At 47.8% G+C, this 17,356-nt stretch overlaps 1 protein-coding gene across 1 annotated transcript; it reads left to right on the plus strand.

The window, feature by feature from the left end:
• The first annotated feature begins 7,920 nt into the window (after positions 1-7,920).
• LOC120839794 (sulfotransferase ssu-1-like) lies at positions 7,921-16,623 on the plus strand. Its single transcript, XM_040210157.3, has 2 exons — positions 7,921-8,105; positions 15,858-16,623. The coding sequence occupies exons 1-2, from the start codon at positions 7,921-7,923 to the stop codon at positions 16,621-16,623; spliced, it is 951 nt and encodes a 316-aa protein (XP_040066091.1).
• Positions 16,624-17,356: the final 733 nt, after the last annotated feature.

Raw genomic sequence — 17,356 nt, forward strand, 5'->3', positions numbered from 1 at the left:
GCATTTATGTTGCCCTTTCCCGTTACACATTCTGTACCCTCGTTAATGCATACCCCTAGACACTTGCATTTATCGACTCGCTCGACCACTAATCTTTGTAACTTTAACTTTGTAATTCCGTCATCGTTGAACATCATGTCTGCTGGTTTGTCACTACTGAATTCTAAGCCTAACCTCTGGCCCTCTTCATCATATACAGTCATTAGGAACTGAAGCTCTATGTTGCCATCGGCTCACTATAATCACTCTATAATCAGCATGCCGTGGTTATTGATAATAGCATTAACTTCAAATGTTTTGCCAGTGACCGATATGTTCAGAGTAATTTTACGTCTAACGTCGCAAGGCGTGAATGTGTTTAGTACACCCCTGAAGAACGGGAAGCGTTATCCATGGATAACGTAAGAAAGGGAAGCGTTATCCATGGATAACGGAAGAACGGGAAGCGTTATCCATGGATAACGGAAGAACGGGAAGCGTTATCCATGGATAACGGAAGAACGGGAAGCGTTATCCATGGATAACGGAAGAACGGGAAGTGTTATCCATGGATAACGCTTCCCGTTCTTCAGGCGTGTGCTAAACAGATTCACGCCTTTCGACGTTAGAAGTGAGATTACGCAGAACATATCACTGACTGGCCAAACATTTGAAGTTAAGGAATAACTGCAGTTATTTCGTAATTGAGTCCCGGCTACGGCAGGATTGCGTTGCACAAGCTCGCGTGCACACTGTCTCTTAGTTAAAAGCAGATTGCTCCGCCGCCACGTTGAGGACCGCCACCGGACACGGGGGGATTCAAATCATGGACTTTTGAAACAGGGGCAAAGAGGACGGGGTGTTTGCCGCGGGATATCTGACACGGGGCTTTTGACATCGGGTGCTTTCGTGCATTCCCGCTCTGAGCTGCGATGATGGTTTCTTGGGGTTTCAGAGCTAGTGACATTCACAGCACTTTGGTGAAGCGGTCAGGGAGGGTGGATGACGAGAATCCGGGACGAAAGCTCACCACGAGACAATTTCGTGTTGGTCTTAACACGAGTGCGGACAACTTAGGAGCAGGAGTGCGACACTAAAATGCAACGATAAAATAAACTTGACAAGCGCATGGTTTGTTAACTAGAGTAGAAACAAGTTTATTTATCGATTGGTTAGAAGCGAATGCAGTTCCCTCCAGCTCCAGCATTCTTCGTAGATCTTGGTGTACCTGAACCCCTCGCAAAAATTTTGCAGATGATTCTGTGGGCGCAGAGGAGTTTTTAACCCCCGCTTCACTGCGGGCTCACCTCCCCGGGCTTGTGTGAATGCCGTGGCAGCGAACGCCTGATTTTGATGTAGGCATTCAATGAGCCTCCAGACGCTTGGATGGGCGTGGCCGAAAAGCTTCTGGAACCCGGTATTCCATCCTTTGTAAGTGTTGCTCGTCCGGTATTTATCGTGAAGAGTGACGTCATACATATTCCACCGTTCCGGGGGAAACTCAGGTCGTCGTCGGCGCACAGCCAGGCATAGGGAAGGATTCGCTCTGAGTGCTGCCACAGAAGGAGCAGAAGCATAATGAAAAAGCCGTTGACATAAGTGCAATCAAAGTAGTCCAGCGGGTCGCCGATGTCACCGGTAGACTTTTCCTTAATGTAGGTTTGTCCTTCGGGCCCAAGCTGTGGTGGAAGGAACACCTGCCAAAATCCGAAATCGCGCACAGCTTTCTAAAGTTGGCATCTGAGTTGTACTTGTGCAAAAGGTTCACCTCTAGTTCTTTTAAAAATAGTCGAAATATTCGCCACTTCAATGATTTGGATGTTACAGTTTTGCTTCAGTTTTCCTTTCTTCTACCCTGAGATAATCCTTGTTTTCAAATGCATTTACGATGCACAATGACGGAAAGAATTTAATTTTCTTAGCCATTCACTTCACCATATCGCCTGAACCCCAAGAATACCCATGCTTTAGTAATGAAGAGACAATGTGCCTAACCTTTATGGGCGCGTTTAGCGTGACATAAGCGCAATGAAAAGGCGAGGTCATCGAAGGGTGACTTCGCTTCTTCGGTCACTCTTCGGGCTCAAAAACTTCGGCACGCGAAGTTTCTTGGGCGTGGCACGCGGGTGCTCCGGCATACCTTGAGTCAAGCAAACTTGATCATATCAGCTCCAGTCAGTTTCGGTGACCTCAATTTTGGGTCCCCAATCGTTGCTTCTCGGCCTGTTATGTCTTAACTGTCAACACTTTTGCGTGGCATGGGGTACCACTTCTCCGAAAAATGGTCTAATGTCCATCGCGTCCCCACTTTATCCCAGCCCGTGTTTCGCCGGGTTAGCAAAGAAATGACGCGAGCTTTTGTTCGGGTTTGTAAAAAAACGAGTGAGCTTCTGTCCGCTGAGCTTTTATCCGGTTACCAGATGACGACGCCTTGTGTGTTTTGTTTTGTGCATCCGAACGAAGTTGTTCCGGTGTATAATGATCCTTCGCTTAGCAAGAGTTTTACAAATGGGAGGATAGGAGTATCTTTTTACTTTTTTTTTTGCGAAAGTTCTTTCCTTTGTGGTGATAGTTTTGGGTTTCGTTCGGGAAGAAGGGTTTTTGGTCTTTGTTTTCTTTATTTTGCTGCCTTGCGGTGTCTATTCCGATGTTAGCGGTAACGCGTTATAAGTAACGGCGTTACCGGTAACGCGTAACTTTTTTTTCGGTATCGTGTAATGGAGTACTTGTTGCTTTTTCAAAACAGTAAAGGGTACTTTTTGAAAACAGTAAAACAGTACTTACGTTGCCTAGTTCGAGTAGCGGGTAACGGAGTTAAGTTACATCGTAACCTTTTCTTCCCAAAACTTAAAAAAAAAAATCCGCTTCAGTTTTTTGTTTGTGTTTTTAGGGGCCAAGCCTCGTAGAATTTTTTCCTTTTTGCTTTTTTGCATTTTTTTGTTATTTTTTGTTATTATATAGGTAAAACCGTAAAAAAACATAATCTTAAAAGGCTTAAAAGCGTCGAAAACAGCAGGGACGTCTTTGAACTTGTTGTCTTCGGCTTTTTTATACAATTTCAGACCACGAACTAACTGGCCGAAATAAATAGTTTGATAAAGTAGTCATGTTCAGTTTCTCCATGGGCATGATGTTTCGTTAAATATAGTGCTAATGCAAACCTGCAGCATAAAACAGTAACACGTGCTAATTCAAACATGAAAAAATAACGCGAAAGTAACTTGCTCTACTTTTTATCGGTAACGGAAACGCGTTCCTTTCGTTTTGATGTAACGTACTACGCTCTCGCGTTACTTTTCATTTGCCAGTAACGAGTAACGTATTTCGTCACTTCTTTCAGTGACGCAATTTTTTTGAAATATAAATCGTTCAGCCGTGTTTGCGAAATTTTAGTCTAAGTCGTTTTTACAACAGACTAGTTTTTTTTTTTTTGTCACACACTTGGAGATGTGTCTTATCTGAGTTGTGAGGCTATGCAAGTGTCTGCCCCTTTAATTTTCTTTCTGAATCAAATTTTGCATTACAGCAATTTTTACAGCGGGAGCTGTTAGTGGCTGGACCCCCGATTTTGCGACGGCGTGGGCGTGAACGAAAATAAACAGTGTTCCCGCAAAATTTGGTGGGAAAATTAATGTGATATGACGTGACGACAAAGGACGCACAGACAAATTCAGGTTCCCCGATAAATTTAGCAGAAAAATTTGCGCTATGTCACGTAACCATTGCGCCAGTTTAGTTTCCCTGAAAATTTAGTGGAAGAATTGACGTCACGTATTCTATGCACCATTTCAGTTCCCCCCTCAGTTTGGCGGGAAATTAGGTGTCACGTGACGTGACGTCACGGTACCTACGGACAAGTTCAGGTTACCCGCTTAATTTAGAGAAAAAAACTTACGCCACGTGACCAATGCAGCAATTCAGTTCCCCCGCTATATTTAGCTGGAAAAGTTCCCCCTAATTTGGAGGAAAAACTGATGTCACGTGACCTCTCGTCACGGGACCTACAGACGATATCAGGTTCCTAGCTAAATTTAGCGGAAGCATTTACGTCGTGTGATCTATGCACCAGTTCAGTTCCCACGCTATATTTGACGGGAAACTACATCACGAAATTAAAATCATTTATTCATCAACAACTTATCGACGCTCAATGAACGCAACATCATTTCAATATCAGATCACTGAATGAAGTACGATCGATGCAGTGTGGATCGTCATCGTCGTATTGTCTTTTTGAAGGCGGCTTATAATATAAAAAAAAGAAGCATTTAGCTTTACGGCCAGTTTCCTGCCTAACATCTGGTGGAATCGAAATAAGCGAGAAAAACGCAGCGGTAAACCACAAATCGCGGTGTGGCAGTACTGCAGCAACAAGCAGGCCGTCTCTAGAACTTGCTCGAAGCGTGTATAGTAACGGACCGTATTGTCCTGTTTATTTCGGCTATAAGTCCAAACGTTGCGGCGCGTGCACTTCTGTCTTGGAAAGATAAAAAGGTAAGTAGGATAATATTTCACCGTAGGTTGGCAAAGAGCGAATGCTCTGTCATCATCGAGCCGAAACGGTACGTGGCAGTTCTAACCAAAGGTTACGTGGGCTACAGAGCAACCCAAAGAGTTGGAGAAGAGGGAAAGGGGGAACTCTCCTCTTACCCGAACACCCTCTTCTGTATATCAGGGAGGTCGGTTCCTGGAGAATTAGACCGTCACTCAAAGTTCGTACCAAAGCAACACCTCCTAGAGAAAAAGGCCGTAGCGCTCTTCTCGTGACGTCGCAGTGGAAGGCCATCGGGGGCGCTCGTCGAAGCGAAGGCAACGCGCCTGGATCAACCGTCGTAACGCGCTTTTCGTCACATACGCGTGTCTTATTAGATAAAATGAAAGCTGCACATTGCAAGGGGTCTAAGAAACCCTTTATTACACGGGCAAAACATTACACCACTAAATAATCGATGCGAAATGGCACGAGGTATGCGTAGAAGACGTGTTTAGAAAAACACATTTATTGCTGTAGAAATGCATATTTTATACAGAAATATTTCGACAAAATGGCCAGACACGCAGTGATTGGACACAATACAGATCAGTTAAAATCAGATAGACGTAGCCAACGCGGACGCGGCTCGACAAGTGTCACTTCCGATCGTATAAGCGATGTTATCGCGTGCAGTCACTAAAACAAAATTAATGTAATTTCCATTGAATGACAGTATGGGGCTGACAAATCAGCTTGCCACGCTCATATAGCCACTCAAAACAGCGAGCTGATTAAATCCCGTATTATTTAATCAAAATATATTAACTTTTTTGTGTGGCCGGGGTACTAAACTTACTATTTACAGTCAAGTAATTGACCTCTCCCTATGCGCTCTAGCTGCCTAAGAACAAAATATAACCTATTTTGTATACAATAATACTATTACCTTAATACAGTTAAGATTCTAGTACAAACGCGGTAAAGGCAACAAAATAACATTAGACTATATGGTTCTCCGTTCTTCTCGATGCGCCCCAGACTCCCGATGTCATCAGCGAGAAGGCTCGGTGAGGCTTAAAATGGGCTAGGTATACTTTATTTGCAGGGAATCACGATACAGCAACTTTTACGAAGCGGGAAGGAAACTTTCTGGCCGCCCCTCGGACCCTCTCCGCGGCTACTCGAGGTGAGGCCTGCCCACCTAGCTCCAGACAAGAACCCCTTTTCCAGCTAAGACTACGCTTAAATACCAGCGCATACGCGCTGCTTACAATCCCCCCAAATGAAAGAACATAGAAAGAAGCTCCGAACACTGACATCACTTCTCTCCAGCGCCATTCGTCAGAACTGACATCAATTCTTCTGAGGATTTGCTATTCGCCAACACTGACATCACTCCTTCAGAGGCTTTGCCATTCGTCGGTTCTGATGTCAGGTCTTGCGCGACTCTCATACAAACTTGGCACTCCGGTATGCAATGTTGCTCGTCCATTCATCAAAACACGGAGAGGAAACACGACACCCCAGCCAGCTTCCCGCAAAGGGCACTCTCCTTACGGGGATACATATGTCACGAATGCAAAGGCGGCGGCGCCCGGCAACACACATCACCGAGAGCACGTCAAGAAAGCGATAAACAATGGCGCCACACCTTACAATTTACAATTAGTATAAACACATAAGCACAAACAACGCACTTTCAATAATCACACAAACTTGTTATTTACCTTCCAGTAAAAACTAGAATATTACCACGCATATTTACAAATGTCGACGCAATAGCAAAGGGATAACGACGAGGGCCAAAATTCCATTCTATGACGAGATTTAAAAAAAAATCGACTGCAGCACTTTACTTGGGCTTACAAGACCAAGAAAGCCCGTAAATGAGTTGTTCCTCACGTGTCAATCGTATCCATACGTCCCACACTATCCATCACGAAAACATCTGAACACGAACTTCTAGAAGTCTCTCTCCATCGAGAGAGAGGTCATCGGCCAGTGTCATCGTTGACTAGTTGTCGCAGACGTCACTCAAACCGTAGCAGCACTCGTTTCCCAAATCCACGCAAATGCCGTAGTATCAAGCGAACACAAAAAAAACTACCCAAAACTGTGGTGACGAAAAAACAAAAAAACGACGGGTAGGAGGATCAAAATAACTACCCACACATACACACACACACACACACAAACACACACACAAAATAACTACCCACACACACACACACACACACAAACACACACACACACACACACACACGCGAGAGCAGCACCAGCAGTGTGAGACGAGAGGCTTAACATTGTCGACCCATCTCTTACTAGTCTGCGCTCCCTCCCTGCGGCGATGAATGGATTTTTTTTCGGTTCCTTTCCCTTTTGAAATGTCACAGCGTTCCTTTGCAGCAGCTCACAAACAACGTAAATTTACCAGAATCGGAGCCCGTACTAGGGAAAATGATGTCTCATCGGAAATTCGGAGCCGGTTCATTCGAAAAGTGTGGAGAGCTGCGGGACAGTGCATAGTCCCGTGGTTACGGGAATAATCGTAAATATAAATTTGCTACTTTCAACCTTGGTAACGCGTTGTATATTACGTTTATATTATATATATATATATATATATATATATATATATATATGTATATAATAAATTGTACAAGACTGCGCTTCTAAAATGTGTACTAATGTCGGATAGACGCGCACGGGCATTACCGCACCGCTCGACAAGAAACGTTTTTATTCACGTCGATATGCGTTGACAGCTGAAATTTTCTCACGTAGTTACGCCATGGTCTTCCTTCCTCCGACATTGTGACGTACCCCCTCGAAGCCCTACGGCCTAATTTCTAGGTGGTGTTGACCAAAGGCGGCTTGCCCCTCGCTCCCGTTCGCTGCTTTGACAGCACTGCGCGCAGCTAATGCGATGGAGCTTGGTCACGTGTCTCACTTGGACTCGCTGATTGGCTCACTTTGGACCGCAGTCTTTGCTGTTTGCCAAGTTACGGTAAGACGGAGTATGCTTAATGTAAAATGTGTGGTTGCCGCACTAGGACCGGCCCTGGCATATCAAGGAAGCCAAAGTGAGACCTATTTTGCTTATTTCTTAATGCTGGGTGATTCGTTCTATGGAGTTCTTATCTCTTAATCACGTAATTCTATTTGCTGCGGAGAAATAATTAGATTGTGTGGACTGACTGCGCCTTACCTTTCTTATAATTCCCGCGACTGTACGCATTGTATCTCAGATGTCTGTTATTCCTGAGTGCCACGAAGAAGCACAGAAATTAAGGAATATTGCAGCTGTTTGCTGACACCGAAGATGGGCAGTGATTCGCATTTCAGAATTACGGATTACTAGGATAATCTATCGCGCCTGATACAACTATTCGAGACCAATACAATTACACAAGAAGCATAGAAACACCGATGGGTAAGTTTTTTTTTTTTTCCTTTTGTTTTTAGATATGTCTGCCAGGCGCTATCCTGTCACTCAAGACATTGACGGCGTCAAGTATGCAACCGCGTACAGGGCCGAGCATATCCGCGAAGCCCTCAGCTATATGCCTGAAGATGGCGATATTGTCCTGGTGTCGCACGCAAAATGCGGCAACAACTGGCTCCAGCAGATCATACAACTTATTCTTCACAGGTAAGAGGGAATGGTCGTCGACTGAGCTGAGATGACCGTCGTATGTGTCATACTTTAAATTCCGGTGGTTTTTTTTCTCAATTCACCACTGCTACCACTTCTTGCGTCCTGCCTTGTTTTCCGGAGCTCGTATTGTTCTCGCCGCGCCATGTATTTCTTAAACTATTGGAGACTGTGCGTCGAGAAACTGAGAGAGAGGCGGAGACCAGAGCGCTCGGGTGAAGTCATAACACCGCGGTCTGCTTTGAACAATTAATGGCTGGACGGAAAGCTAGCTCCCCTTGTCTCTACTGCACTCGTCGAATCCGAGACTGCGAAAGCCAAGCGCCGGACTCCGGCGTTCAGCGTCTGAAAGCGTTCGACGAGTGCCGGGAAAACAAAGGCTGCCTCTGTCTTCACTGCCATAGCCTCCTCTACACTCTAAAAAAAAGGGTGCATTATTACACTTTTTTTCCATATAATACACCCCATAACTTCAGTTCAACGTACAGCGCACTGACCTCGATCTGGCGGTACTAACTTTCAGGAGATGCTTGATAACCGTGTGGTACAGCTTAATAAAATAGTTAATGCACGTGGCACTGACTCCAAAAAAATAATCGGGGTTTTCTTGACCAGACTGCAAAACCTCAGTGTTTTGTTTCTCTGGTTTTTGATGCGTACTTTAGCTATTGAATAAGTTATATCGCACCGTTTTCAAGCCCCTCGTTAAATTTGGAACCGTCTGTTTGACTATAGTGCGCTGTACGTGGAACTAAAGTTTTGGAATGCATTATATGGGGACACTGCCTCACAGCGCACAAGATCAGACACACTTAAAAGAAAATTCACGCATACACAGGAAGAGCACTTACGCAGCGCTGACTGACAACTCAAGTGTATTATGCGTCATCTTCATCTTCCTTCACTCCGATGCAAATGGCAGTGAAACAAAAGCCGATGATCATATGAAAAAGTGAAAGGAAAAAACAGAAAATGGAATAAAAACGAAATATAGAAGGAAGAAAAAAATATAGAGGGAAGAAAAATAATAAATCCCCAATACATCGGACGTTGCTACTGTGCTTGTACCATATAGTTCAACTCTTTTTATATTCTATCTAGCCTTACAATGTTAGCGGTCTCTACTATTTCTCGCGTGAGTTTGTTCCTGCTCCGTCCCAGTATGGTGCATTTGTCCAGGAGGGGAGAACATCCACACTCTCTGCAGTGCATGCCTAAATGACCCGAGTTGGCATTTATGGCGTTATTGTTGTGCTCACGAAGTCGGTCATTTAGACAGCGACCCCTCTGTCCGATGTAACGCTTGCCACAAGTGAGGGGGAAGGAATAGACTACTCCCTCATTGCGGGACACGAACTTGGTGTGGTGGTTTTTGATGCATCCAACTGGTCGACCTGGTGTCCCATTCACCTTCTTGCACAAGGTAGAAAGTCTACTCGGCGCGCAGAAAACAACCTCTACGTTGATTCTATTGGCCATTTTCTTGAGCTTGTGGGATAGGTTGTTAATGTAGGGAACTATGACAGGCCTTGTGGTGCGGTCTCTAGTTCTGCGTGTAATAGCTCCTTCCTGCTTCACCTCCCTGAGTAGGACATCGGCAACGGAAGTTAATAAACACGGGGGTTAGCCCGCTGAAACCAACCGAGAAATTTGCGTGTTGAAACTCATAAGGACTGTGTGCTTGCAAGACTTTTCCAGAGAGTTTTTTTAGGCAGAGTTTCACAATGCCTCTTTTTACAAGCTTAGAGTGGGCGAAGCTATGGTTTAGGAGTGGCTTCTTTGCTCGAGGTTCGTAGGACCAGCTGGTGTGACTGCTTTCAAAAAAGAGTCAAAGGTCCAAGAATCTTATAGATCGCTCAACAGGAAGTTCATGGGGGAGATTTAACGGGTGAAGGCAGTCCTGGAAGGTGGACAGAACACTGGCCACTAAATCGGGGAAGGTTCTATTTTTACTGTCAAGTAAAATCAGGTAATCATTCACGTACCGAAACACACGCACTACTTTGGACTGGTTATGCTGCAATGATCTGTTATGAAATGCCAGAAAAAGGTCACTGAGTACGGGAGCTACACAAGAGCCAATACATACTCCCGTTTCCTGCAGGTATGTTAAGCCTCCCCAGGTGGCAAAAGTAGAATTCAGGTAGGTGGTTATTAAATCTAGGAAACCCTTGACTGAGACACCTGACGCGTTTTGAAAGGCTATGACACCAAAGGATTCAACACTTTCTTCTATGCACCTGAGAGGACGGTCTTGAGGGAGGGCATAATAAAGACCTTTGACATCGATGGAAAAAGCGTTGAGACTTCTATCTGTGACATCATAGAGGAATTGTCTGACCCTTTTTTTAGAGTGTATACTCACAAGGCCTGGCATTTCGACGACGGAGCCATTGAGTGCCCGGTCGCAGATTTGCAGCGCGAGGACCTGGTACCAAAAAGCACCAAAGAACCATTTCTCGGGGAACCTGGACGTCAGCGCAGAGCTTTTGCAGCGGCGAGAACTCGAATCACCCCTGTTCGCTCGAGAGAAGTGTGTTTCGGCGTCTCGCCGCAGCGGGCCGCCAGTCACGTGGCTCTCCTCGCATCCGTTGTCAGCCGCTCCACCTTTTCCATTCCGGCGGCCACTTCTCATGGCGACCTGCCGGGCTTTGCCAGTATAAAGGAAGCGATCTCACTGCACTCGCAGAATAGCGCGTTCAACTGCGAAAGCCAAATGCCGGCATCTCGCGTCCTAACGCTTGTTGGGAGCTGGGACGAAACGAACCAGCTCGGACAGCGTTTGGATTCAAACTGCTTTAACTGCTCGCGCTGCAGAGGCAGCTGAATCTCGTCGTCGTCGTTCATGGCGTAGGCTGGCTTTGAGTGTCGCTACAAGGCTCCCCCCTGTGGAGCCGTTGGCCCTGGAAGGGTCCATGTGATGTGCTTGGTTCTTGTTGCAAGCGCCGAAGGTGCTGACGGGGCAGGGGATGCAGGAAATATGGCTTCTAGGTAGGCCGGCTCGACACGGTCGGTCGTGACTACGTCATGACGGACGTTTATGTCTAGTGTAAAGGTCTTGGCTTGCCGATCCAGCACTCTGAACGGGCCGTCGAAAGCCGGTTCCAATGGTCGACGGACCTGGTAGCGACGTAAGAAAACATGCAAGCATGTCTCAAGGTCTTGGCTCACGAATACGTCCCGATGGCTCCGTTGAGCTGGAAGCACAGGCCGGAGGAGACGAAAGGTTTTTCGTAAGTCGTCGACGTAGCCGGTGGGGTCTTTTCTTAACTCGGAGGGAAACGAAGACAAGAATTTGCCAGGTAGCCGCAGTGATGTGCCGTAGACTAACTCGGCTGTAGAATAGCCAAGATCTGCCTTGAGCGCTGAGCGAAGGCTTAGGAGTACAAGGGGAAGGTGGTCGGCCCAACGTTCCAGCGGCTCGTAGGTGGCGAGAGCTGCCTTCAACTGGCGGTGCAGCCGTTCCACCATGCCGTTGGCCGAGGGATGATAGGAGGTGTTAGAATGTGTCGGACGCCCAGGACGGTGACGAAGGCTGCAAAAAGGGAGGATCGAAACTGCCGTCCCCTGTCGGTGGTGACTACAGCAGGGCTGCCGAAACGGGACACCCAGCCGTCGATGAAGGCTGTAGCGTCTGTCTTCGCTGTCATGTCAGGGACGGGAATTCCTCGGGCCATCTGGTGAATCGTCTACACACGTCAGCAAATAGCGGGCTCCCCGTGATGATGGAAGGGGTCCCACTAAGTCTATGTGAACGTGTGCAAACCTGGAGTTCGGTGGTCGGAAAGGTGAGATGGATGTGATTGTGTGTCGCGTGATCTTTACGCGTTGGCACTGCACGCACGTTCGTGCCCAGCAACGGACATCCGCGTTCATGCTGGACCAGAAAAAACGAGCAGTTATTAATTTCTGTGAAGCACGGATTCCTGGGTGGCTCTTGTTGTGCAGGTTGTTGAAAAGAGCGCGAAGAAATGCTGGTGGTCGAATGGTCGGGACACACCAATTGTCGTCTCGCAGGCAACTGTTGTTGGAGAAAAGGGCAGAGGAACGTCAGCAAACTTCAGTGATCCAGGAGCGGCATGCAAGCGTTGCAGCTCGGGATGGTTTGCTCGAGCGGTTGTCAGCTCCTTCCAGTCCACCGGATTTGCTGAAGAAATAGCACTTACGCGGGAGAGTGCGTCCGCAGCAGTGTGTTCATGGCCTTTGACATGGCGGATGTCGACGGTAAACTTTGATATAAAGCAACGGTATCGGATGTCACGTGCTGTGTGGTCGCTGTGGTTTCGTTCGAATGCGAACGTCAAGGGCTTAGGATCTGTAAGAACATGGAGTTCCGGCCCTCGAGGAAGTGGCGAAAGTGTTTGATGGAAAGGTACACTGCCAGAAGTTCGCGTGCGAAAGTACTGTATTTTTGTTCTGGGTTCTTGAGTTTGTGGGAGAAAAATCCGAGAGGCTGCCAGCCATTGACATTCTGCTGAAGAACCGCACCGACCGCTACGCTTGATGCGTTGGTGGCGAGTCGTAGCTCAGCGTTTGGAACGGGGTGAATGAGCATTGCAGCGTCAGCGAGCGCCTTTTTCGCTGAAGAAAAAGCAGACGCTGCATCTTCGTTCCACTCAAGAGGCGCAAAGGGTTCTTTTTTGGTGGCTAGAAGATCCGTCAACGACTTAATCAGCTGCGCACAACTCGGTAGGAAACGGCGGTGAAAATTTAGGAGACCTAGAAATTCGCGCAGTTTCTTCAGAGATGTTGGCTGCGGAAAGCCTCGAATGGCCGTAACTTTTGCATCTAAGGGTTTGATACCTTGCGGTGTTACCTGGTGTTCCAGAAATGCAATGGTCGTCACGCCGAAGGTGCACTTGTTCTGGTTGATGACCAACCCGTAGTCATCGAGGCGGGTGAAAAGTGTGCGCAGGTGCTCCTCATGCTCGGCCTCTGACGTGCTGGCGACCAAGAGATCGTCGAGGTAAGCAAAGACAAAGCCTAGACCTCGGGTCACCTCGTTGATGGTACGTTGAAATGTCTGGGCGGCATTCCGCAAACCCAACGGCATCCTCACATACTCAAAGAGGCCAAATGGTGAGGTGATGGCGGTCTTTGGGATGTCGGCCGGCTCCACCGGAATCTATTGGTATGCCTTCACCAAGTCGATCTTGGAGAATATCTGGCAACCAGCCAGGGTCGTGGTGAAGTACTGTATGTGACGAAGTGGGTACCGGTCAGGCTGGGCGTTGCTATTGAGTGCACGGTAATCACCGCACGGTCTCCAGTCGTCGGCAGTTTTCTTGGGGACCATGTGCAGTGGGGAGGCCCAGTTGCTCGATGATGATCGAACGATGCCAAGTTCGAGCATATGCTCAAACTCGCGACGAGCAATGAGTAGGCGCTCTCGAGACAGCCGTCGAGGACGAGCGAAAACAGGGAGGCCAGAGGTGATAATGTGGTGAGTAATGGTGTGCTTCACCGGTGACTAACTTGTGTGTGGCCTCGTAAGGTTCGGAAAATTCGCGAGACTTTTCTCATAGGCCGTTGATGGTGAACACGCTTTCTTTAAGTCCTGTTGCCGTGGTCGTAGAGAGCACGCCATTCACGGAGAGGCGTGTGCCCAGGTTGATGAGGCGTCGTGAATGAATGTCGACGGCCAGTTTGTAGAAGTTGAGAAAGTCTGCTCCCAGGATAGCCTGCTTGATGTCGGCGACGATGAACAGCCACCGGAATGTGCGGCGCAGTCCAAGGTTGATTGTAAGGGACCGCTGACAGTAGGTGGCGATAGGTGAGTTGTTGATCGCTTGGAGCGGGGAGGTCTTTTGATTGCGTTGTCGGTCCAAAAGAGAGGCCGGTAGAACGCTGACCTCGGCTCCTGTGTCGACAAGGAAGCGATGGCCCGCTACCTCGTCAACGACATAAAAGCGGTGGCTTTCCTGTCTACCGTTAGCATCTGCCGCCGCCAATGTCCGGTTTTCTAGTTTTCCGCCGAAGCGCAGGATTGGGCGCACTTGCGGGTACGGTACGGTACGGTGATAAGGTACGGTGGTACCAACACCTGCCCGAGTCAGAGTCGACCTGACCGCTGTTGGAGGAGCTGGTGTGCTCTACCGAACGTGAGTGAGAGCGCGAGCGCCGGCGGGAGTGGGACCGTTGTTGGCGACGTCGTGATAAGGGTGCGAGGGTGGCAAGCTGTCGACTCAGGGCCTCGATATGGTCCTCAAGGGGCGGCAGTCTAGAGTCTTCTGATGTTGTTGCGGGCGTTCTATTGGTGACAGCGCTGATGCCAGGGGCCCGCGAGTAGTCGGTGACACGGTCTGCAAGCTCAGCGAGCTTGTCGAGCGACATGTCTTCCGCAACCGCCAGAACAGGGACCATGGTCGGTGGGAGCTGTTGTAAAAACAACTCACGCAGGAGGTGGTGTTGGGGACTTTCTTCTGGGTTCCCAGCAGCTGATGCATTCGGTGGAGAAGATGGGACGGTCGTCTGTCACCGAGCTCCTCGGTGTTAAGGAGTTGCTGAAGCCTGCTGCGCTCCGACTCGGTCTTGCGGTCAAGAATGGCGGCCTTCAGTTGGTCGAAGGGGCTGACCGGATCCGGAGTGGCCAGAATGTCGGCCAGCTCCTCGGCTACGTCGGCTGGCAAGGAGGACACGGTGTGAAGATACCGCGTCTCCTAGCTGGTGATGTGCCGGAGACGGAACTGGGCCTTAACTTGCATGAGCCATACGATCGGATTTTTCGGCCAAAATGGTGGCAGCCGAAAATTCTGGATCACTGCCAAAGGTGAGTGGAGGGCGTCACCGTCAAGAGCGTTAGATGCGCCGGCATCTATCGGAGCAGAAGGGTATGAAAGAACGAGTTCGATTCTGCGTCTTCAAATCTGTTGGGAGCAGGGACGAAACGAACCAGCTCGGACAGCGTTTGGATTCGAACTGCTTTAATTGCTCGCGCTGAAGAGGCAGCTGAACTTCATCGTCGTCGTTCATGGCGTAGGCTGGCTTTGAGTGTCGTTACACGCTTTCGACGAGTGCGCTGTACAAAAAGGCAGAGTAGTGGATACATCCGGTACATAAAACTATTTATTATACTTGACTACACAAGGTAAAGGAATACATGAGCACGTTAGCCCCGTTGCGGGAGCGTCCCTCCGGTTCCGAAACTGTAACCCGAAACTGTTTGCTCAGAGTGCCTTCATACACACGCGCGCTTTTGCTTGAGTGGTGACATTTCAGCTATTTTTCCGCTCAATCGTTTTTTTATGCATTTTGAAGCGCGCGCAACCTGGTGTCACTCAGCTCGGGCGCGTAGCTTTGGTTGATGCATAGACGCCATCTTACCGCCCAAGTCACGTACCGAGTGCGCGAGAGTGTCACGCGCTGGCACATTCAGGGCAACAATGGATGTCTTCACCCTCAGACAGACAGACATGTAGGTAGCCTATCTTTACTCAGACGCCCGCGCCCTCCGGTGGGATACCTCAGCAGGATCTATTAGCCAGACGCCGGAGGCGAAACGGAAGCTAAACGTTTGGCGAAACCAAAACTAAACGTGTGATGTCCACAGCAGCTAGTCTTAGGTCTATCTCTTAATCGTTCCAAGCAGAGATTGGTGTTGTGACGTCGCCGCGCTCTCTTATCTCCTCCTTTCTCTCAGTTTCTCGACACATGGTATGAAAATTGCTTAGAGGCACATTTAGGTTGTCTGTGCAAGACATATCATGCACAGAAACGGAGTGAGCGTGCGCTGCACTTTGTCTTACACAGAGGACAGTCCGCCAAAAACCTAGCAGAGTTCGGCCGAAGGACACCGTTCCTCGAGCTACTGGGGACGGGACCAGTGAAGCGCATGCTACCACCTCGCTTCATGAAGACACATTTTCTTTACTGGGAACAGCCGATGAACCCTAAAGCCAAGTACGTCTACCTCACCAGAAACCCTCTGGACGTCTGCACGTCCTTCTATCATTACACTAAATCCATGCCGGTGTACAAGTTCGAAGACGGTACCTTCGACGACTTCTTTGAGCTCTTTGTGACGGGCGAGAACGTCCGCGGCGACTTCTTCGACCACCTGAAGTCATGGTACGACCACAAGGACGACGCGAATGTCTTATTGATAACTTACGAGGAACTTAAGAAGAACTTTAGAGGCACTTTATTGATGCTCGCTCGTTTTCTTGGTGAAGAATACGCACAGCAATTAGATGATCACAACAGGTTGTGCCAGATGGTCGTTGAGAAATGCAGTGCTCCCTTCATGTCTAAGCTCATGGACATGACTGATGACAACATTGGTTTCTCAGAGAAAAATGAGGACAACCCTTATCTGAAGGCTGTAAAAAGATTTGTGTGCGACGATTCTGGCATGGTACGCTACACGAATCATGTCCGTAAAGCGGACGTGGGCGATTGGAAGTCGCATTTCAAGCCGCAGCATCTGGAACGTCTTCGGCTTAGGATCCAAGAGAAAGAAGTGGCCACCATACTCAAAGCTCTGTGGAGTTCCCAAGATTTGGGAAGCATTATCTAGATATAAGACCAGCGCCATTCTGTTCTCACATTTTTTAGTGGGCTCAGCTTCATGCTTTGGATATTAATGTACTTCAAACGTGCGATATAAATAAATATCATTCGTTTATTTTTCGAAATATATGAACTCGCTTTGTCTTTATATTTGAAGAGAATGTGCAAGGTTGCTTCCTTGTAGAACGCATTCCTTGCCGATTTGAGTCTCTCCGATAAATATTGTTTCATGAGGTATCGCAATGCAGTACGAGATGAGCGTTAGGTAGTCACATACGCTTGCCAAAAAAATATTGAAGAGTAATTGTGCTCAAACGCCGATTGCACCGACGAGCAGCTTGCGCTGCACCTTCCCCTGAATACGCTGGGGCCACATCCAGCAGGGTGCTGCAACACATCTGTTATTTGCCTCTACTCACGCGCGATTTCTTTCTTCCCTGCAAACCACACGTGGCTGTCTATAAGGTGAAAGAAACAATTTAATTCAGTCAATTCAAGCACAAGTGCAAAATTATTTTTTGTTTTCATTTTTTTCCGAGCGCACCTTTTTGTGAAGGCCCTGAAATTGTGTTAACGTACTAGTCGGAATACTCTAAATATCACAGTGCCTAAGCAGTACTAAAAATACATTCATGTATCACAACTGCGAACATTCATAGTTCAAGGATATCTCAAGATATATCATTCATCCTAAACTCTTTGATTGCAGAAATAGTTTGTTAACTTTAACCAGAAGTAAT

This window comes from Ixodes scapularis, unplaced genomic scaffold, assembly GCF_016920785.2.
Source record: "Ixodes scapularis isolate PalLabHiFi unplaced genomic scaffold, ASM1692078v2 PGA_scaffold4__175_contigs__length_147842914, whole genome shotgun sequence".
Classification (NCBI taxonomy): Eukaryota; Metazoa; Arthropoda; class Arachnida; order Ixodida; family Ixodidae; genus Ixodes; species Ixodes scapularis.

Excerpts from the sequence above, each read along its gene's own strand:
- LOC120839794 (XM_040210157.3), top strand. The coding sequence starts at position 7,921 with ATGTCTGCCAGGCGCTATCCTGTCACTCAAGACATTGACGGCGTCAAG. Across the intron at positions 8,106-15,857 it reads ATACAACTTATTCTTCACAG|AGGACAGTCCGCCAAAAACC; the intron begins GTAAGAGGGAAT and ends TGTCTTACACAG.